General features: G+C 40.6%; 1 protein-coding gene across 1 annotated transcript in view; it reads right to left on the bottom strand.

Annotated features, from left to right (window-relative positions):
• LOC137518421 (collagen alpha-4(VI) chain-like) overlaps positions 1-22,248 on the bottom strand; it is a 267,080-nt gene that overhangs the window by 11,263 nt on the left and 233,569 nt on the right. The window contains exons 36-40 of the mRNA XM_068236258.1: positions 21,745-21,835; positions 19,836-20,507; positions 18,929-19,010; positions 14,434-14,594; positions 5,699-5,875 (exon numbers count right to left, since the gene is read on the bottom strand). Of these exons, the coding sequence (XP_068092359.1) occupies positions 5,699-5,875; positions 14,434-14,594; positions 18,929-19,010; positions 19,836-20,507; positions 21,745-21,835 (1,183 nt within the window). The remainder of the gene's footprint in view (positions 1-5,698; positions 5,876-14,433; positions 14,595-18,928; positions 19,011-19,835; positions 20,508-21,744; positions 21,836-22,248) is intronic.

Raw genomic sequence — 22,248 nt, 5'->3', positions numbered from 1 at the left:
TCTATTAGAAAATGCATTGAAAAAATTGTATGGTGCGTGGCCACCTTTAACCAGTTCACCCCCAAGGGTTTTTATCCTAACGGACCAGAGCAATTTTCAGTTGTCAGCGCTCCTCCCTTTTATTCCCTAATAACTTTATTACTACTTATCACAAGAAAATGATCTATACCTCGTTTTTTTCGCCACCAATTAGGCTTTCTGTGGATAGTACATTTTGCTAAGAATTTTTTTATTCTAAATGCATTTTAATGAGAAAAACAGAAAAAAAAAGAAAAAAAATCATTATTTCTCAGTGTTCAGCCTTTATAGTTTTAAAATTAAACATTCTCCTGTGGATAAAACAAACACGTTTTATTTGCCCAGTGGTCCCGATAATTAAACCGTTTAGATTATGTCCCTACCACAATGTATGGCGACAGTATATTATTTTGAAATATAAGTGGTTATTTTTCTGTTTGTTCTGGCCATAATTACAAGCCCCTATGTAATAAATTAAAATTAATTTCCCCCCATAAAATATAGAATAAAAAAAGCTGAGTCCCTAAGGCAACTATTTATTTTTTTTTTTAAGCTGATTTTTTTTTTTTACAAGTGTTTTTTTTGGGGGGGAGGGTTGGAAGTGTAATTTTATTAATGATGTGTATATACTTGAAAATGTATGTATTTTGTAGGTGTAATATACTTTTTGGCCACAAGATGGCGCTGGTGAACACTCATAGGACGTGTTCACTTTTTTTTTTTTTTTTTTACACACTTTATTAAACTGTTACATTTCCTGTTTATGTGAATGGACGTAGCCGCTGTTCGCGGTCACGTCCATTCACTCCAGGCACTGCGATTGGGTAGAGGACTGTTCAGTCCTCTTCCCCAATCGCCCAGCACGGGATCCCGACGGTAATGGCGGCGGTAGCGGCGGACACACGGCGGTAGCAGCGGCGGGAATGCGCGACGTATTAAAACGTCATGTTGCTGTTAATAGCGGTAAGCATGACGTTTTAATACGTTAGGATGGCGGTAAATGGTTAAGGTAATTTTTCAATTCATTTTTTTCTAATTGATTATAACAGTTCAAATAACTGACCAATATATCACACACGTGTTCAGTTTTTTCCCAATTATGGAAAAAAACTCTGAAATAAATGCTTGGGTCGATGCATAATACATTGACAATCTATCCTATTCCATGCAATCATTGGAACTAATAAAAAAAGCTTTAAATCAGTCTGCACGACCAATCATTTTTATAGAAATGACATGACATAAAATTGGATGATTTTATTGTATCTTGTGTGGCCACCTTTAGAAGGAGGGTTAGAAGGAGGGTTTGTTATATTCTAAAGGAACAGGCTGGAGGAGGTAATAGAATTGCACTGATAGGTTCTCAAAAGAACCAGTTAGAGGATACACAAAATATAAAGATAAGGGTTGCCCAAAATATTTAAATATTCAAAAGTTAAAAGGAGGGAAAATTACCTCATGGAAGCAATAACAATTCAATAACAGATAATAGTAACAACTTTTATTCAAAACAACTTGTTTCACAGAAACTTTCTGCTTCTTCAGGTATTAAACCTTAACTTGATATATGGTCATATTTGCACCCCATAAGCAGTCATCATTTTACAATAAGAAAAATGCACATGTTGCCTCCATTTTTAAGTTGTAGCCATAAAACCTATGGATATGGATGTAATGTAACACATCACAAAATTATAAAGTACAGATCCTGACAATCATAAAAAAATGTTTTCACAGAGGTATAGCTCAAAATAATTAAATACAATCTGAAAATATATACAAACATATATTAATGGGTATATTTTGACTGACTGGTCAGGAGGGATGAACAGGAATGACTGGAAAGGAGGAACTGGCAGAAGGTCCTAGCAAGACTGGCTAGTCCAGAGTGACTGACACTGATAGGACTGAGTGGGCAGGACAGATGAGGCTGACAGGACTGACAGGATTGACTAGCAGGATGGTAAGGCATGTCTGACAGGATAAACAAGACTCAACTGACAGAAGGGACATGCAAGACTGACAGGACAGACTGGCAAGACTAACAGGAAGGGCTTGCAAGACTGAAAAGATGGATTGACACGATTGACAGGACAAACTTGGTAAAACTGCCAGGCTGAGTTTCAAGCTGAAATCTATTGAATATCTATGGGCTGTGTGTGAAAGAAATTGATACTTCTCAGATCAGATTCAGATCAGAGAGGGAACTATCTATTTAGGAAACTATATATGTATGGGCACTTTTAGCAGTAGGAAACTATATATGTATAGGCACTTTTAGCAAGCCAGAAATCACACTGCTCAAGGTTGCAGTCAAAATGACAGTGGTAGGGGGTAAATAAGTATGTTTTATGAGGATTATATAGAACTGTAATACACATATTAAGCAAAATAAGCAGTTTTAGAGATTTCTTATTTCATATGAAATTCTCTTTAACTACCTGCCGACTTCCTAACGCCGATGGGCATGGCCGCGGCGGCAGCCCCAGGACCGCCTAACGCCGATGGGCATCAAGTCCCGGGGCTGCAGTTTGCAGGAGATCGCGCACAGGCTGCGCGCGCATCTCCTGCTGGGGGGGCGGAGCTCCGCCCCCCTTCAGTCTCCGAGCGGCCATTGCCGCTCGGGAGACTGTTAGATGGCGAAACCGACGTCTATTTACATGTACAGCGCTGCGACCAGCAGCAGCGCTGTACTGGGGACAGCCATGTGACATGGCTGTCCCCTTGGGGGACAAGAGAGTGATCGGCTGTCATAGGCAGAAGCCTATGACAGCCGATCGCTGTGATTGGCCGGCTGGGGGAGGAGGGTTTGTTAAAAAGAAAAAAGAAAATAGTAAAAAAAATCACATAAAAACACACAAATAAATATTTATTTAAAAAAAAAATAAACTGGGGGGCGATCAGAGAGCTCTGTTAGTGGGGGTAAAAGGTGGGGGGAATCACTTGTGTGCTGTGTTGTGCGGCCCTGCAGCTTGGCCTTAAAGCTGCAGTGGCCATTTTAGTAAAAATGTGCCTGGTCTTTAGGGGGGTTTACCACTGTGGTCCTCAAGTGGTTAAATGAATATATAATAAATGCCAGTGTTATTACAAATCCAACGTAAAATTCACCTTAAGTGGGGGAAAGAGGTTAAGTTTTACTTACCTGCGGCTTCTTTCAGCCCCTCATAGTCTTTCAGGTCCCTTGGTGTCTTATAAGTCCCTTATGTTGTTACCCCATGCATTGTCCCGGGAGCATACATGCGCAGTTTGTAAAATCTGTAACTGCACTTGCAGTCAAGGTGGCATGCACCTGAGGCTGCGCATGCACAGTGGCCCGCAACTGGTCCATTTGGCAAACATTTGGAGGGGCACAGCGCCACAATGGAGAGGCCCAAGAGGAAACTGAGGGACCTGTAAGACTTTGAGTAAACTGGAAGAAACCCATGTAAGTAAAACTTCTTTCCCCTACTTACAATGAACCAGTGGTGAAAATGAACTGATGAGATAAACAGTTATAGTTATACTCCTAAAAAAATGTTTTTTAGCTATCCCATGGTTTTAGTTTATATTTAAACATTTACAAAGTAGAATGAATGTTTTGTTGTCTCTGCTCAGTGGCAGCCTATTAAGTGTCTCTAAATTAAAACACATGAACTATTGACCTTTTCCTGTCTCCCTCTGTTCTCAGAAGTTGTATTCTACCAGGAAAAGTTTTATGGCTGTAATTTGCTTATCAGTGATGTGTACTATATTCCCGTCAAAGTATCAACAAGACAGAAGCTGTTACTTCCATGCCTAAAAATTAACTCTTGAGGTAGGAAAATAAAATAAGTAAAACATCCTGGCTATTAATATATTCTGCACTGTACATACATATGTTTATCTCATCATGTCACATGTCGCCTCATGTACACATTAAGGTTCAAGTTAAGTATAATGCTAATTCAAAAATTAAACTAGTTTTAACAACTGTAATTTTAGTAGTCTTGCTTAAAGGGAAACTCCACTTTAAATGAAAATTGTCAGTAAACACCACTATATCAGAGTCTCTGTTAGGTACCCTGTGCAATAACCGTGCTCTACATGCACATTTTCACATGCTTACCTGTAAGATAGCTTAACCACTTTACCCCCACGCGTACGGATTTCTCCGTCCCTTTTTCCATCCTTTCACCACCAGGGACGGAGAAATCCGTACTTTCCGCGCTCCCGCCGCTGCCCGCGCTCCCGCTTGCTCTAGCGCGCACTCCTGCTCGTAAACATGCCGCCTGCCGCTCGCCCCGAGATCAATGAATGGGAAAATCCATTCCTGTTCGTTGATCTAAGCCCCGCAATGATCCGCTGCTTCTCCGATAAGCAGCGCGATCATTGTGAAGAAAAAATAACTTTCCCAGCCTCCTAGTACTTCGCATTAAACAAAAAGTTACTGTTGCCATCTTGTGGCCAAATAGTAAAACTACACCCTAAAGCATTTTCCACATACAAATACATTAGTTTTACACAAAAAATTAACTCCTTACCTCCCACACTCCCCATTTTTTTTTTTTTTTAATAATTAAAAAAAAAATTACAATAACAAAAAATGCATAAATAGTTACCTTAGGGACTGAACTTTTTAAAAATTTATGTCAAAAGGGTATAACACTGTTACTTTATAAACTATGGGCTTGTAATTAGGCATGGACGCAAAACTGAAAAAAATGCACCTTTATTTCCAAATAAAATATTGGCACCAAACATTGTGATAGGGACATAATTTAAACGGTTTTATAACCGGGACAAATGGGCCAATAATTTTCATGGGTTTTAATTACAGTAGCATGCATTATTTAAAAACTATAAAGGCCGAAAACTGAAAAATAATAAATTTTTTCCCACATTTTTTCCTATTTTCCCATTAAAACACATTTAGAATAAAATAATTCTTGGCATAATGTCCCACCTAAAGAAAGCCTAATTGGTGGCGAAAAAAACAAGATATAGTTCATTTCATTGTGATAAGTAACGAATGAATGGAAGGACCGCTGAAAGGTGAAAATTGCTCTGGTGGTCAAGGGGTAAAACCCCTCAGTGGTGAAGTGGTTAAATTAGGTTTATCATTAATTCCTGCAACCTATAAAACTGAACTGAACATATTTTTTTCAGCAATTGTTGGAGTTCCACTTTAACAGCATCGCTGAGAAAACGGCAGCCTCCACCACCCCACTAATGTATGTTAATATTAACAACACAATGTTAAGAATACTCAAATAATAAAAAATGGATGATTTGAAGCTTGCACTAGGAAGATACAATGATATTAGCATACCCTAACATTCGAATGGAAAGACATTTTTCAAAATGCATCTTTTCCACTAAAAATCTTGGCTTCAGCCAAGCCTAGAAAGTATTCCTTCCTCAAGCCATGATGAGGAGTTAATGCCACCTGGTTTCATTCCAATTTTTATGAGACCTTGAATATTATTTTTTTTGTATTTTGTATACCTTCCAAAGAAATCCTTTGTGGATTTTCTTTTCACTGGAAAAAAGTAACATCTGTGAAGGAAATTTAGAAAATTACTTTTGATTCTATCCCGCTGGCAACCTGGAGTTCATTAGACAAACCGAAACCACTTTGAATACAAATACACAACATGCTCTAGTATAGTGTTTAAGAGAAGTGACTTTGAAATGTTTATGTTGGGGGCCAAACACAACTTACGTTTGGACGAGCAAGCTTGAAGACACTCATTCTCATTGCTAAATCTGTTTCCATTGCCATCACAACCTCCATACCAGAATTGCGAGCATGCATCAACCTCTTTTATATAGTACCACATGCGCTGGTAGTCCCCACATTCTGTGCCATGATTCACATCCAATAAGCACTTCTCTGCAACTAAAACAGTCAGGATTAAACAGAAATCCCTTTTGGTGCTTCTTTGCAGGCAAATCAGTAATGTCTGCTGTCGCACAAACACTGTATCGTATGCCAACATAGCAAGACATACTGTATATTTTATGTTCATAAATTATTCTTAATATTCCTAACCATATGCTAAACATCCATCAGCGGTGCCTGCCTCCTTTCTTCTCTTGTGTATGAGACACATTTAGCAAGGAACCTTAAAGCCAACGTTAAGGCTTTCATTTTCGTAGCCAGGAAGCGTTGCTTCTTCTAAACACATACTCAAGTTATGTACTGCCGTAAGCGAAAGCTAAACAACAAAGTAGACTGAGGAATTAACCAGGCTGGGCGTGCAGACTTCTGTCTACTGAACCTATTGGTGAGAGGTGCCTCTAGGCAGGGACCTACTACTGTACTTTATTATTTGAATAGTCACAAGTTTCAAGAAAAAGAATAATATGGCTGCATGCCATAATAAACATGTACCTGTATGCTAAAACTTAAATCACCAATGTAAAACTAAGGTAAGGCTCACATTTTAACAATGACACTCTGAATTAATATTAAACATATCAGAAACATATTGCATATGGAGCACATGTGCCACCTTTGTGGCTTTTGTTGGAGTTCCCTATTGAAATATTTCAGTGGTGAATGGTGGAGAGCAGCTACAACATGGTGGTGGTAGTGTGTGTCACTGGGGCTGCAGTAGGTAGCATTGCTATTCAGGGAGCTTGGCTGTGGTTCAGTATATAGAGGCAGAGTTAGGGGTGCCCTGCAGTGGTGTGGATGTGTCTGTGGTGTGGCGGGTAGCAGTTGTGTCAGCAAGACAAAAGCGTGCAAGATCAAGAGATGAAAAGAAAAGTAAAGGAGAAAAGAGAAGTATACAGATGAAAATGATAGAAGAAAGAAGGATAAAGACGAAGATGTAATCACAAGAAAGAAATATACAGATGGAAAAAAAAGGACATAGATGAAAAAATACTTTTGTTTTTCATTCAAGTATAATACTTTCCTACTTTCTTCTAAATAGGTGAGGGTGAGAATGACCCTTTTACATGTTTATCTGGAAACTGGGGATGGACATCTGGGAATCCCTTTACTATTACCGTGTTTCCACAAAAATAATACACTGTATTATATTAATTTTTGCTCCAAAAGATGTGCTAGGGCTTATTTTCAGAGAATGTCTTATTTTTGGGGGAAACACTAGTAGTTTTCCTATACAAAATGTATATACTGCATGCCATGCTGAAACACACACAGCATGCACAGAGCTTGTGGTTTGCAGATATTGGCTCTCACTTACAAGAAATTGATTCTGCTGATCATGTGGGTAAGAGTCTATTTTTTGCAGGCAGAGAACTCTGTCAGGCTCCCCAGAGCTATGATAGGATAAGCTGTGTGTCCTGGGAAGAGGTGAAGAGGTAAAGTGCTGCTGATGCTTATCACAACAGATCAGGAGGGCTGGCTCCAACAAAAACACAAATTGCCTGACACGTATACAGGACTGTAGAACTCACATTATACTGCTGTTCTCCTGTATCCAGGCTTTGTATTGAGCCTGACTGCTGCTAGGGCTGGGGGATGTCTTATATTTCAAGCATGCTAGGAATTCTTGCTAGGGTTTATTGTCAGGGGATGTCTTACTTTAAGGGAAACATGGTATGATGATGATGATGAGCCCCCTCCCCTGCCTTTGACCTGACAAGGCTTTGTATTGGAAGGGGAGGTTTTGTTGCCCCTCTGTTACAGAGCCCTCCATGTTATGGACCATGTGGGCTGATATATCTCCTTGCCTCTTCCATAACTGCCATACAGTTTGGAGCCCTCCATATGCCCTCAATTACATGCAATCCTTCAACTGTCCTAATCCCTGTAATAGCATGTCCCATTACATGTACTCACCGCGAGATTACACTTTTGACCATTACCAGTCCACCATTAAGTTTTATAGCCCCATGTGCCTCCTTACATGTCATGTGGTCTCCTCCAAGCACTAATAGGTAAGTGCCATGATATAGCAGATAGTTATGATGTTGGGATAATACAGAAGCCATATTTTCACATTTTCTATCTGCTGTGTATCTTTCAGAGGTGTATGTACGTTAAGCGGCCACTCTGGCAGCTGGCTTCAGGGTAATTGGTCACCTGGCCGGAGGAAACTGAATGCTTGCTAATGTGATTGTCTGTATGGCAGTGTGAAGTATATTAGCATTCAGGTCCTCTGGAAGCAGGGAGCTGCTAATTAGCAGTCATTTGGTGAAGGATAGTCTGCATGGCTTTTGAACTCTGTGTATATGTAGACAGCCCAATTGTCCCAATATACAAATCAGGACCAACTGACTCTGGGAACTTCAAAGGCTAACAGGAAATCCTTAATCAGAAGTCTTTTGATGTGTGGGTAAACTACAATTTTACCTGTGAAAATTAGATCTATGGGGAGATGGGAAATATCTGCAAAGTTCAAGGTGGGACAGGAAAGCTTTGAAGTTGCGTGTCACAGCCAGAGAGGATATGACAGACGTTTTGTGCGAACAATCTGGGAAGTTGGATTATGTCTGGACTTGTACCCCCGGGCCATAAATCTGGCTATAAACCTCAGCTAGGAGGGTTTAGAGTTGTAGTTCTCTGGAGATAGCAAAGATGCTAGGACTATCCTGACTACCGGCCAGACCGCGTTCTCCCGCAAACAACGTTCAGACCGCGTACTGGTATTGTTATTCCCATTTTATTTTAAGAAAACTGTGTTATTGTGTATCTTGGTAATTTTTACTTTGTTTTTTGTAAATCTTTTGTATATATTATTTTCTGCATTGTTCCACTTTTTTTCTGGAATATTAAATCTTTATTCAATAAGTTTGACTTCTGATGTACTAAACTAGCTCATAGCCTAGAAAGAGACTGCAGTGTAATTTGTTACAAGTTCAGTGCCTGATTGTGCCTTGCTACTGTACAACTGTATTGTGTGTGTGGCGTTCCCGTGTTTGGCCTAAGCGCAAAGCTGACCCAAATACGAAAACACGGACTGCGTGCAGATCACTCGAGTATGAATCGTTGAAGTGTCTAGCAGCAGCTAGTGGTGGCAGTGAGAAGTGCTTTGAGCGGCGACAGCCTTGCTGTAGCTTGAATAAGGCTGCTCCCCACTTGATCTGGTCAAACCCGCAGTCGGGAACCGTATCTGCAGGAGAAATTCATTGCATCAATGCCCCTTTTGCTCTACCAACTTCAAAAATAACCATTTGGATATATCATCACTGAAAAGGTGGCCACACACCATACAATTTTTGAAATATCTGTTCAATTCAAGGATAGCAATTATTTTTTCTGACTGATTGTACTAATTCAAAAATCTGACCAATGTACCACACATCTATCTTCAATTTTTCCCCAATCATGCATAAAATAATTGAAAGCTCAGAAAAAAATTGATTGGAACTGTACATCACATAATTGACAATCCATCACACACCATACAATTCTTGATAAAGTTGGTCTGAAATTTTTAAAACGTCCAATCTCCAAAAATCGTAAAAAATGGGAAATATGATCGGATTTCTTGATTTCGAAAACAAAGAAAAGGTCTCAATTTTTCGGGACAATCGATCTTAATTATCAAATTGGTGAAAAATTTGATTTTTTATTGTATGGTATGTGGCTACCTTAAGATACTAAATTGTTTTTGCACACAATTACAAACTTTCACATAAGACATCACAATCCTAATGGTTGACCCTCACCAGTATTCATAGCCAGAAATCCCTCAGCTGCAGTAAATCTGTCTCTCTGTGTTAGGTGTATCAACATATTTTAGTGAGGTTATCAATCATAAGTGCACCGTTGAGAAGACAATTATATTTATTTGCATGTAACCATTTTAGGGATAGTACTTCATGCAAATTAGGGATGGTCAATGCGAGGCAACTTATTCTGAGTTGGTGCAGTCAGACCCGGATTTGTACTCTTTACCGCCCAAGGCCACGATCAGCAGCTGCCCCCCCCCCCCTCCAGTATAGGTAGCCAGATGACCCTTCCCTCTAGTATAGGCAGCCACATGACCCTCTCCTCCCCACCCACCTCCAATATAGGTAGCCAGATAATTTTTCCTCCCCCTCCTCCAGTTTAGATAACCTGATGACCCCTCCCCCCTTCCCTCTAGTATAAAAATCCAGATGGCCCTCCCCACCATTTTGTATACCGGTAAATAGCATGATGACCCCCCACCTCCAGTATATGTAGCCAGGTGACCCTCCCCCCTAGTATAGCCTGCTGCCCACCCACCCTTGATCCTGTGGTGGCCTAGGCCATGGCCTATGTGGCCTTGGCTTAAATCCGGCCCTGGGTGCAGTATTTTGCTAATTTTGTATGCAATTTTATTCATCTTAAAAATAAACTGATTAAATCCTGCCACAGTGGAATTTGATGTGTTCATTTTCAAGTTAAATATATTTTCAAAAAGAAATGTGCATAATCCTGCATCAACTCTTATTTGCATCGCATTGACCATCGGTAATGCAAAAGACAAGACTGTAGTATATGCATTCAGTTTGTGTGTATAAAATTCATGACACTAGTTTGGTCCACCAGCCTCAGAGCTATGTAAGAACATGTTGTGGGTAGTCCTAATTAAGCGAGAGGTCCATCACTCCTCCAAAAACAGTCCATAAACAACAATATGCCATATAGGACTCTACCTCAAAAGAGGATCTGTATCCAAAATGTCTTTATTCCATAGTGCAGAAGTACAACAAACAAATAGCACAACGTTTCGGGCGAAGGCCCTTTCTCAAGTGCTTCACTTGAGAAAGTGCTTCACTTGAGAAAGTATAAAAAATACAAAAACAGCACTCAAGTAATTATGGTCGCTACAGTCCTATCCAGGACAGGTCAGAGCTGGATTGTATGTGGCTGTCAATAAGTGCCCAGCCTATCCTTGCATATGTCCCACTTATAGTTGGGCGGGGACGTGGCCTCTCAATCCCTCCGTTCTCCTCAAGAGCAGCATGGGTAGACGTGGGTAGAGGTAGATTGGGTCACGGTGGTGATAGTTGTCTCCCCAAACACGCACAACCTCCCACCGCCGTTGGAGCACTAGCGGCAGAACAGCCAATGCGTGTGGTATGGTCCCGCCCACCACTTCCGGCTCAGCCGCTATCAGATAGTACAGGGGGATAATAGATTAGGCCAGAAATTAAAATTATAAAAGTATTCATTGTAAGGACTTACAATAAATACTTTTATCATTTTAATTTCTGGCCACCTCTATTATCCCCCTGTACTATCTGATAGCGGCTGACCCGGAAGTGGTGGGCGGGACTATACCATGCGCGTCGGCCGTTCTGCCGCTAGTGCTCCAAGGGCGGTGGGAGGCTGTGCGCGTTTGGGGAGATGACTACCACCACCATGACCCGATCTACCTCTACCCACACTGCTCTTGAGGAGAACGGAGGGATCGAGAAACCGCGTCCCCGCCCGATCATAAATGGGACATATGCGAGGGTAGGCTGGGCACTTATTGACAGCCACATACAATCCAGGTGAGACCTGTCCTGGATAGGACTGTAGCTACCATAATTCCTTGATAATCAGAGCACTGTTTTTGTATTTTTTTTATACTATTTTAGTGGATTTCATCAAGCTGCCTGTTATCAAGCTGGTTGGCCTGATCGCACCAAGGGATTTCTTTTCCAAATCCATCCTTACAGTTTCACTTGAGAAAGGACCTTCGCCCGGGACGTTGTGCTATTTGTTTGTTGCACTTCCGCACTATGGAATAAAGACATTTTGGATACAAATCCTCTTTTGGGGTGGAGTCCTATATGGCATATTGTTGTTGATAAAATTCATGACCCACCATAGTTAGTTTACACTGCCTAAAGCAATACATGAAACCCTAAGAGCAGGAGGAGAAGATTTGCAAGATTTGCAACAATATGCGCCATGTGAGTCACTCACTGTTAATAGTTTTGCACCAATAAAAGGAAGAGCATGCTGGGAAGTTTATATAAGTAAAAACAGGAATATTAAACACAATGTAAGAAACATTCAGTTTTCATCAGCATTTGTTATCACATATTAAATTAAAAAAACACATTAACCTAGTCCATTTCAATACTGCATGTTAAGAGGGAGCTACATAAAGTGAATTCCACTTCTCAATCAGCCCCGTGTCTTCTGTAAACTGAACTTCTATAAGGATAATTAATTAGCAGTGTCTAGAGTTACGCCATGGGTTTAAATTGCAGGTGGCGTACGTTTGAGCAGTGTGGCTCAAAGCCAGTGCACACCAAAAATTGCTGGCGTAAACGCAAACGCTTAGCATTTTTTGAAGCGATTTTGCTAAGCGATTTTCTAGTTATGCCTACTGATTTTTGGAGCATTTTGATGTAGAGTATTTTTTTTTTTTTTTTACATTTTGACCTGAAAGTGACCTGCTTTTGCTAAACAAAATGATTGGAAAATCGCTCTGTTCTAACGTTGTTTTAGGGTGATTATACACTTTTTCTATACGTAACATTAAGTCTGAATCACCTCTAAAATGTAAGACCCACGTTTGCATTTGGGAAAAAAAAATCACATCACTCTGGTATAATCCATCCCATACAAATACATTAGCCAATCGCTTTTTCAAGCGCTAGCATTTTTAAACATGCTCAGAAGTGTTCTTGGTGTGCACCGTCAGCTTTTAAAGAAAAACAGTGTGGATCCCCTGAGAAAGTATCAAAACTTCTGGCACATGCTCCTTTTTAATATTTTCTGAGGAAAATGTCAATCAAAGTTTCTAGACCACACTGGGGATTATATCCTATTAAAGAGTTTTTACAAGTAGATATTTTCAAAACCTTATCAATAAAATACTTATAAAACTCCCACCAAGAAGAAAATTACTCAAAATAAGTTTGATATTATTTTTTTACCGACTTTTTTACTACGTTTTCTACTACGAGTGCTATCTTATTTTTAGATAAGATGAAAAATGATCTCCTTGGACAAAATTCAGAAGAAAAGCTAATAGGATAGGGTCTCTTTACCAAGCATAATAAAAAGGCAAATTCCTGAAACATTTTAAATGAGGATTACAAACAAGGACAATTGCAAACAAGTATACCAGAGAAAATGGAACCCGCATCAGGACAAATCAGAAAATAAAGGAGTAGGAAATAAGAACCTCACCAATGGTACTAGAAATAATATAACATTAATACGGAGCCTTCTCCCAGCGTACTAACGGAAAATTATTATGACAAATAACATATCGCCCTATACACCAACAAAATATACATATGCATACTGACCACCAAGAAGTTTATAGTAAAGGAAAGATAAGTAAAGCAGCACTCTTTAATAGAAATAAAGAAGACTTCTACATAAAGAAAGCTCATGCTCACAAGATGGTGAGTGTCAAAAGTCTGGTCACTACTGTACTGTAAACAACTGCTAAAAAGAAAGTATACAGCAAAGATCACAAATCCTATGTAATACGGGCCAGAGGCAATAACATAAGGCTTAGTAATAAAAGCTGTGTCCCTGCGTCATCCTGTCCCTGTGTCCGTGCATTCGTGCTAGTGCGCATGTGCCGCACGGACAGCCGTTGGGACAGGAGGATGGGGGCAGGGAGCTGGGCAGGCATGTGCGCGGCGGACGGGTGCAGGTGTGTGCGGCAGACGGGGTGCGCGCATTTGCACTAACACGCGGCGGTGGCGGTAAGAGAGAGACCTAGAGCCCGTTTTTAAACGGGGTCTATTAGTGAATAATATTCACACCCAAATCTGACTACACCGGTGCACTCTTGTGAGTGATGTGCATGGTATCAGCAGCTGATGCAGAGTGCACAACCCCAGAACATCTGGCAGTAAAGAGCAAGTCACTCATGTCTGGTCATGTCCCTAAAGGCACCACATTACCCAAGACAAAGCTTTGGAATGTGGGGAATGGGATAAATTATGTAGCTACGGGACATATAAGGTGATCACATTGATATTGCTAAGCAACCACTGCCTTGCCAATAGCAATCTTATACAGTTGTGGGGTGTGCCATAGCGCTCAACCTTACCCCTGCAGTATAGTCTGTGCACAATGCTAATGGAGGAAATTTTCACTAAGCAGTAAAGCAGCAAACTATTGTTTCAGTAAATTGCACCATTTTATTATGCCTTCATAAAAAGACCCGGAGTGGCAAAAAATGTTGCTTTACATTATTTTCATACAAAAATATTTTTAAAAAAATGCTGACTCAGTGTGAGCAGCACCTGACGCTACATCTGCTCTGACAATTACCACAAGGATTTGGCGCTAATATTCCACCTATTTAATATTTTCCCGATTGCATTTTTAGAAACTCACTACAGCTAATAAACATGACAAGACTGAAGACATTGAAATTGAGATTGAAACACATTATAGACCAGTCAGCGTCTATTATATCAGTCCCTTTAAGTTGACATAAATGTGAAGGAACCTGTGGCAGGCAGAGGCACAGCAGTGCAGCCTGACTTTGCAAAGTCCTGGGGTTGATCTATAAACTTAGGAATTACCATACAGTTACATGCCTGTGTTTATGATCTCGGGCTGCTCTGTCACTGTTTCTTCTGTAGCTTCTGGTTCATTATCAATTCCCATTTCTTCCTCATAAAAGTATTCATCCACTTCTCTTTCTGCATACTCTCCAGGTTGCTCTGTAGTTTCTACTTCAACTTCTGTGTAGTAGACACTGCCAAATTATAACAACCACAATTATTTAGTGGAGCAGTTATCATAATCAATATATGCCAAAAATGTAAAATATTAATAAAAGTAAAGTGTTTTTTTTATTCTGAGCAACGATAAATAGTGTGATCCATCTGGGTTTTGTTTGTTGGAAATATCAGCAGGATTATTACCTAAACTTCTGTATAGTAAAACTACCACAAGATGTCACTGTATGTAAAATGCGATGCTTGCTGATCTCTATGGCATTGTTATTTCCTCTCTGTTCTAAGTATGCTGCATTTCCTGATGACTGTGTATTATTTATCTCTGTAATATTTTACTTCAGTAAAGAGTTCTAACTTGTTATATTGGGTGACTATCTGTGTGTACCGACCACTCTGCCTCTGCTCCATCATTGTTTTCAGTAAAAATATACACATTTCTGCTGACATACTTGTATAAAAGCAAATATGTTTTCAGCTATCCCTGTTAAACATGTGAGATTTATTAATAAAAAATAAGAAAAAATAGGATTATTATAATTATGTATTAGGCCTCTTGCACACTACATGCGATTCCGATTTTTTATCTAATACTATTTTGGATTGCGATTTAAAAACGTACTGCCTGCTGCTAAGATTTGTAATCGGAATCCAAAATCGGACGTATAAAAAATCGGAATCACATGTACTATGCAAGAAGCCTTACACACAGCAACCATAGTATTACTATAACTTCCTGAGAGCTGTGTTAGTAGCATGTTACATAATAAGTGATAAGATTTCACTGACAGTGATGAGCAAAAATGACAGCTCATGAGCATTCATTTTGTAAAATAAAATGCTATTTAGTTATATTTCAAGAACGCATGTTTGATTTTTTTTCAAAGGCTTAATGCATTGCAGTCAATGTGAGAAGTAAAAACAAAAATAGTTTTGAAAGATAATGCAATCCTGCCCATTACTGTGTGATATAGAAATCACCTCCCCATCTCCATTTCCAGGTCTACTGTCTCTACAAATTCAGCTACCAGATGCTTACAAAAAATTAAAATACAATGCAGGGGCGTAGCTTGGGGGGTGGGACATGTGCCCTCGGGTGCCTGGTTCCTAGGGGCGCCCAGCCGTGACTGTTAGGTGTTGTTTTTTTAGCTGTTTTTTTTCCCTCAGCGCAGAGAAGGGGAGCGATAGGCACAGCGGTGGGGAAGGGGGGAGGTCTCCCCCCCCTTCCCTCACCTTAGGGCTCCCCTCCCTCGCTCCCCCCTCCATATATAGGCAGCAGGCCGGCGACAGAACACTTCCTCTACTCCTGGCGCGGTAGAGAGATCTGTGCGCTGCTACTCTGGTCTAGTCTAGAGCAGAGTAGCGGCGCACAGATCTCTCTACCGCGCCGGGAATAGAGTAAGTGTTCTGCCGCTGCCCGTTGCTCATATCTGAAGGGGGAAGCGAGGGAATGGGAGCACAGCAGCAGCTGTCTGGATGTGACAATCACGTCCAAGCAGCTTAAATGGTTAATATATACAGTAGTATATATAATAATAGGAGAAATAACCACTTCCTTTTACAGTAGTTTAAACTTTTAAAAGGGAACACTCCTGTGCAAATAAAGAACTAGCAGAAGCAGAAGCACACCACTTAGTCAGGGCCAGTGCACAACAAAAAGCGGTAGTGTAATCACAAATGTTCAGCGCTTTTTGAAGTGATTTTTCAAGGCGATTCTAGGCATATGCCTAGCGATTTTTTATCTATACCTAGCGATTTGTAGAGCGTTTTTGTGTAGCATTTTTTTAGATACAGTACAGCTGCAAGTGTACTCGTTTTGACACAAAAATGCTTGGAAAATTGCTCTGATCTAGCATTTTCAGAGCGATTTTCCACTTTGCCTATACTTAAAGAGACACTGAAGTGAAAAAAAAATGAATATATGATGATTTGTATGTGTAGTACAGCTAAGAAAAAAAACATTAGCAGCAGAGACACAAGTCTAATATTGTTTCCAGTAAAGGAAGAGCTAAGAAACACCAGTTGTTATCTATGCAAATTAGTCATTGAGCTCCAAGACTTTCAAAGTCACAGAGAACTCTGCCAGACACTTGAGATAATAAGCTTTAAAAGACAATGGCCTCAATTCACTAAGCTTATCTCCTGTCTTTAATAACTCTTCTGAGCTGTTTCTACAGTTATCACCATGGAGATAACTGTAGAAACAGCTCAGAAGAATTATTGAAGACAGAAGATAAGCTTAGTGAATTGAGGCCAATGTATCTTTTTTTCTTCCCTCTGCTGGGAAGATTTTACAGAGCAGGCTAGTGAACTTTTGAACCCATTTAGAATGCTGAACTGCACATATTAGAGAATGATGCAATGTTATAAAAACCATTATATAACCGAAAATAAAAATATTAGAAGATTTTTGTTACTAAAATTCTAGTAATTATCCGTATTACACAACCAATTCATTATATCATCATTTTTTTTTCCGCTTCAGTGTCTCTTTAACACTGAGGTTGAATCGCCTCAGAAATCAGCAGAAATGCTGCAGGACCCGCGTTTGGGAAAAAAATCGCATCATTCTGGTGTGATCCATCCCTTTCAAATACATTAGCCAAGCTCTTTTTAAAGCGCTAGCGTTTTTAAAAGCTCTCAGAAGCGCTCTTGGTGTGCACCAGCCCTGACTGGAATTACTTCCAAATAACTACTTGATTCTATCTGTAATAGAAAAAGAATGCACAAAATGTTCCAAGATGCTTTACAAACCTATCCAGGATTGGTGACGCATGTTATGGAAGTCGCTGTGAGTACTTGGACTTTCTTTAGCTGCCACGTTGTGTCACCAATATTATCAATTGCAGCTGGCCATAAATTGGTGGATTGTCAGTCATCACTATAATAGTGCTATCTGTTTGTTGGTTTGACTGCATGGATTGTCACTATGTAATATATCCAGGAAAAAAATTCTGAATAAAGCAAGAAAACAGTTTTCAGAAATAGTTTGAGAAATGTGGAGGTCTACATTAAAGAATCCTGTTCATGTCTGCCGGTGCTCTGGCGGACTGAGCATCATATGCACCTTAATTATATAAGGGGAGTGCATCCAAATAACTTTGTGAAGGCTGAGAGGCAGCCAATTGGGCCAATCAATGTGCGGGATCATGTCCTATAAAGCCGCTGGGCCCACCGGGGCTCAGGGCGGGTTCACTGGAGTGGTTGTTAGTTACAAGGAGCATGTAAGTTACCAGTGCACACTACTGTGCACTACTGCAGCATAGTGTGCGCTGTGCTCGTGCTCCTCTTATTAACCATTTGAGGACCACGGTGTTAAACCCCTGTAAAGACCAGGACATTTTTTACTAATTGGGTCACTGCAGCTTTAAGGCCTAGCTGCAGGGCCGCACAACTCAGCATACAAGTGATTTCCCCTCCCTTTTCTCCCCACCAACAGAGCTCTCTGTTGGTGTGGTCTGATCACTCCCTCAGTGTTTGTTTGTTTTTTAATAAATATTTATTACATTATTTTTTAAATAAATGTAACTATTTTTTTTAATTTATTTTATATTCCCCCCTCCCCCCGCCAGCCAATCAGCGTGATCGGCTGTCATAGGCTTCAGCCTATGACAGTCGATCACTTCCTGGACTACAGAGGGGACAATCAATCGTACAATCCACATAGGACTCGACCCTCCATGGATGATTCAACTGGTATTTATTGCATTCATTAGCGGTGATATAGCACACTGAAAGCACAACGTTTCGGGCAGAGGCCCTTTCTCAAGTGCTCAATCCAGATTGAGCACTTGAGAAAGGGCCTCTGCCCGAAACGTTGTGCTTTCAGTGTGCTATATCACCGCTAATGAATGCAATAAATACCAGTTGAATCATCCATGGAGGGTCGAGTCCTATGTGGATTGTACGATTGATTGGAACTTTTACGAGGGGTTTGATGGACCTCTTACCGCACTGGACTCCCCACAACATTTGAAATAGCTCTGTGGCCGGCAGGTACTATTGCTACAGAGGGGACAGCCATGTCACACGGCTGTCCCCAGTACAGCACTGCCTTAGATCGCAGCGCTGTACTGGTATATTAGATGGCGGTTTTGCCGTCTAACAGTCTACGAGCATCGATCTCTGCTGGGAGACTGAAGGCGGAGCGATCTCCTGCTAGCCCCATTGAAGGTCATTCACGCCAATTGGTGTGGAGCAGTCCTGGGGCTGCCGCTGCGTTCACGCCAATTGGTGTGGAGCAGTCGGCAAGTAGTTAGTAGTCGGCAAGTAGTTGCTTTAGCAGTGCAGCCTCATGAATCAAGCCCTAACTAACTAACTAACTAACTACCACATGCAATATAGCCCAACTTACGATTCTGTCAAAGAAAAGGCTGAGTCTCCCCGTCCTTCACATTCTGTTTGAAAAGCTGCTGTTGGGTAACGGTTGATTTCATCTGCAGATAAAAAGTCATAATTTTTAATTATTTAAAGGTATATCCATAACCAATTACTGGAAAATCAAGTATATATTGCACTTAATGTAAGTTTTATGTACACACAGCTTTAAAGTGATGTTGAAGGCTTAAAGCAAGATGGATATCCAGGCTGCCATATTAATTTCCTGCCTGGCTATCCTGCTGATCCTCTGTCTCTAATACTTATAGCCATAGCCCCTGAACAAGCATATGCAGATCAGGTGGATTCTGAAATTATTGTGAGATCTGACAAGATTAGCTGCATGCTTGTTTCCGATGGTGTTCAGACACTATTGCAGCCAAAAAGATCAGCAGAGCTGCCCTGCAACTGGTATTCTTCTCACTGCAGTTGTCCTTTAAAATCTACACACATCATTATAGTTGAGGGGATGAGTTATGAGGTTACCTCACTGTGACTGCCATGATTAGCGGCAATAAGTGGACATTTGGGAGCACAGGGGTGCCCGAAAAAATAGTGGGCGCCAGGGCTACTCACTATGGAAATTATGGCAGTAATTAGAGGGCGCCATTTATAATCCTTTGCTATGCCCATAGATTGAGTATTGCTTTGTCTAGATACAATTGTTAGGACTGGTGGGCTATTGTCTTATGCTTGTGGGCAACTCAAAGTTCCCTGTGAAAGGTTCTCTGACCCTTTCCTTTCCCTTTGACTAGATGCTGATAATAAGAAGGGCAGGGTAATGGAAAGACCAAATGCACTGTTTGGCGCAACATACTAGGTTTCACCTCTGTCTACATGCAAATGTCAATGCACATATAATGTACAGCAAAATAACTACTTACTGTTCAGAAGATTAATGAACGCTTGTGCAAATCTTTCAGCATATATCAGCTCAGGCTTTGAAACTGTAAGCAAATGTACGGCATGCTGGTCAAAGGGGAGACTGGCAAGTTCACTCAGTTCTATGTGACTTATATCCCTCCCAAAAGCAAGGACAAATAATGTGAACTTTTCACACTTGGCAGCCCTGGAAACCTCCTTTAATTTTTCTCTATCCCAAAAACTTGTTTTACTACCAAGTACTGTAAATATAACTTTGTGCTTTCTTGGGTTGGGAGCTTTCTTGAAAATGTTTTCTATGGTCCACTGAAGAGAATAGCCCAGTGCAGACGGACCTTCCAGGTGGGTCACAGCCTGCTGTATATGTCTTTTCATTAAGTTCTTGTTATTGTAACTAACTAAGTCAAACTCTGACTTGACAGGGCTTATATTTCGATTAGGTAGAAAGTTAGGATTGGCTTGTTGCAGCAGGGCTACTCTTGCTCCAGTGTTTGGTGCTCTTGGCTGAGTTGATATGGCAATATGATCAAGCATTGAAGAAACAAAGTCTTTTGCATGTAAGAAGATATCGCTTCTAACATTCCGAGAACTGTCGAGTAGGAAGGCAATGTCCATATCTATATCAATGGGAGGCTGAGGATCCAGTTCACATTCTTCATCAGGTGCGCATTTATCTGAAACACAACATAGGATTTGCACTGCTTTACTTCACTCCCACATAGGTTTACATTCTGACAAAATAAACAATAAAAACTTATTTCCATGCTCTTTATAGCCGATATGGTTGTGATTATTATACAGATGACGTTATATGTGGACTTAAGCAAGCTACCCAGCTCATAGAACAGCTGTCCTTGCATGGAAATAGTACATAATTAAATTAATTTGTAATTGGTTTTGTTGAAAACATGAAGCTCTTCTGTGGTTATGCAGGGCTGTTCAGGTACTGAATTGTGCAGAAACAAATTTTGCAGTTGATAAGACTGAACAAACACAGAGCAATTAGTGTTCAAAAAATATACAAACTAAAAAACACAGGCCCATATTCAGTTCTCAGCTTATCAATAAAATGCCTTTGAAGCCACCATCAAGGAAGAAAATACAAGAGTGCTAAAAAGAGTGCTAAAATATTATTTTAAACAGAAGGTAAATTTTGAATTTGGTATTACCATTTAGTACTTTTTCAATTGGTAAAGGGACCCTGAGCAGACCTTTAAAAAGCAAATCTGAACTTGCCTGGGGCTTTCCCCAGCCCCCTGTAGCCCACAAGGTTTCTCGGTGTCTTCTGGGTCTCGTCCATGGTCCTGCTGGCAGCTCCATTAGCCCGGTGTCTTCGGGCAAAGTCGTGAGCAACTGCACATGCACAGCTGTCCGCGCACATGGCCCAATCATGTGCCTGCTGCCGTAAGCGTGCTGCTCATACTTCAGTCTTTCAAGAACCGTGCATGCGTAGGATGCTTACGGGGAAGGGTGCGTGATCGAGCCGGGTGCGCAGTTGCACATGACTGCGCTTGAGGGGGGCTGGATGAAGCCCCAGGTAAGTTCTGATTTGCTTATAAGGGGCTACTCAGGGTCCCTTTAAGTGCTGAAGAGTTATTTTGCAAGTAAGATGAAAAATTAACTCTTAGTAGAAAAGTTAATTGCATAGGAGCTGCTGGCACTGATTGACTAGTGTATGATAAAATTAGCATGTAGCACGCCTTGTGCAACTCCAATTATGTACACCACACATGCATACCCACGGGTGGGGGGATTAAGGATTAGGCACCACTGTGGGGGGTTAAAGGTTATGCACCAGAGGTAATTTTACTGATATTCTACTAGCGGTAATATCCAGTGCCCCTTTTCCCAGGTGCGTTTATTACATGTACACAAAAGAACTGCTCTGTAGGCAATTGTTATTGAACTTACCATAACATAAAGTGCAATGTAAAATTACTTCCAGTCTTTGGTCTTGTAGTCTCTTCCAAATAAACATCTGAAATCTTCTACTTTCATCCGCCTAAATACAGCAATGGAGAAAAAATTGGCTGTGATGCAAACAACATTAATGACTGTATTTTAATTCATTGCAGCAGTGCAGTAGAAATGAGCAGGAAGTAGACTTTCAGTAGCCTTATTTTCATTGGCTAATCTCATGGGTGTAACTAGCTAAACTTTGTTGAGACTACTTAATGTTCACACCCCTTTCCCTGTCTTCCCTTGGTGATACCCACAGCCTGAAGGCTCATTTGAAGTGTGGCCATCATTATTCCTCAAACTATTATAAGGGTGGTCAAAATGACTCCTGGGGGATGGACCCATGTATGAAAGGGAGGCAGTGAGAGTTAATTGTTGGGCACCACATAGCGCTAGGCTCCCCTGTAATTGCAAAGGATGCTCCCCCTACAGTAATGCCCTTGGATAACCTGCGAA

This window comes from Hyperolius riggenbachi, chromosome 5 (genome assembly GCF_040937935.1).
Source record: "Hyperolius riggenbachi isolate aHypRig1 chromosome 5, aHypRig1.pri, whole genome shotgun sequence".
Taxonomy (NCBI): domain Eukaryota; kingdom Metazoa; phylum Chordata; class Amphibia; order Anura; family Hyperoliidae; genus Hyperolius; species Hyperolius riggenbachi.
Note: the sequence above shows the minus strand (reverse complement) of the source record. Positions and strands in the feature narration are given on the sequence as shown.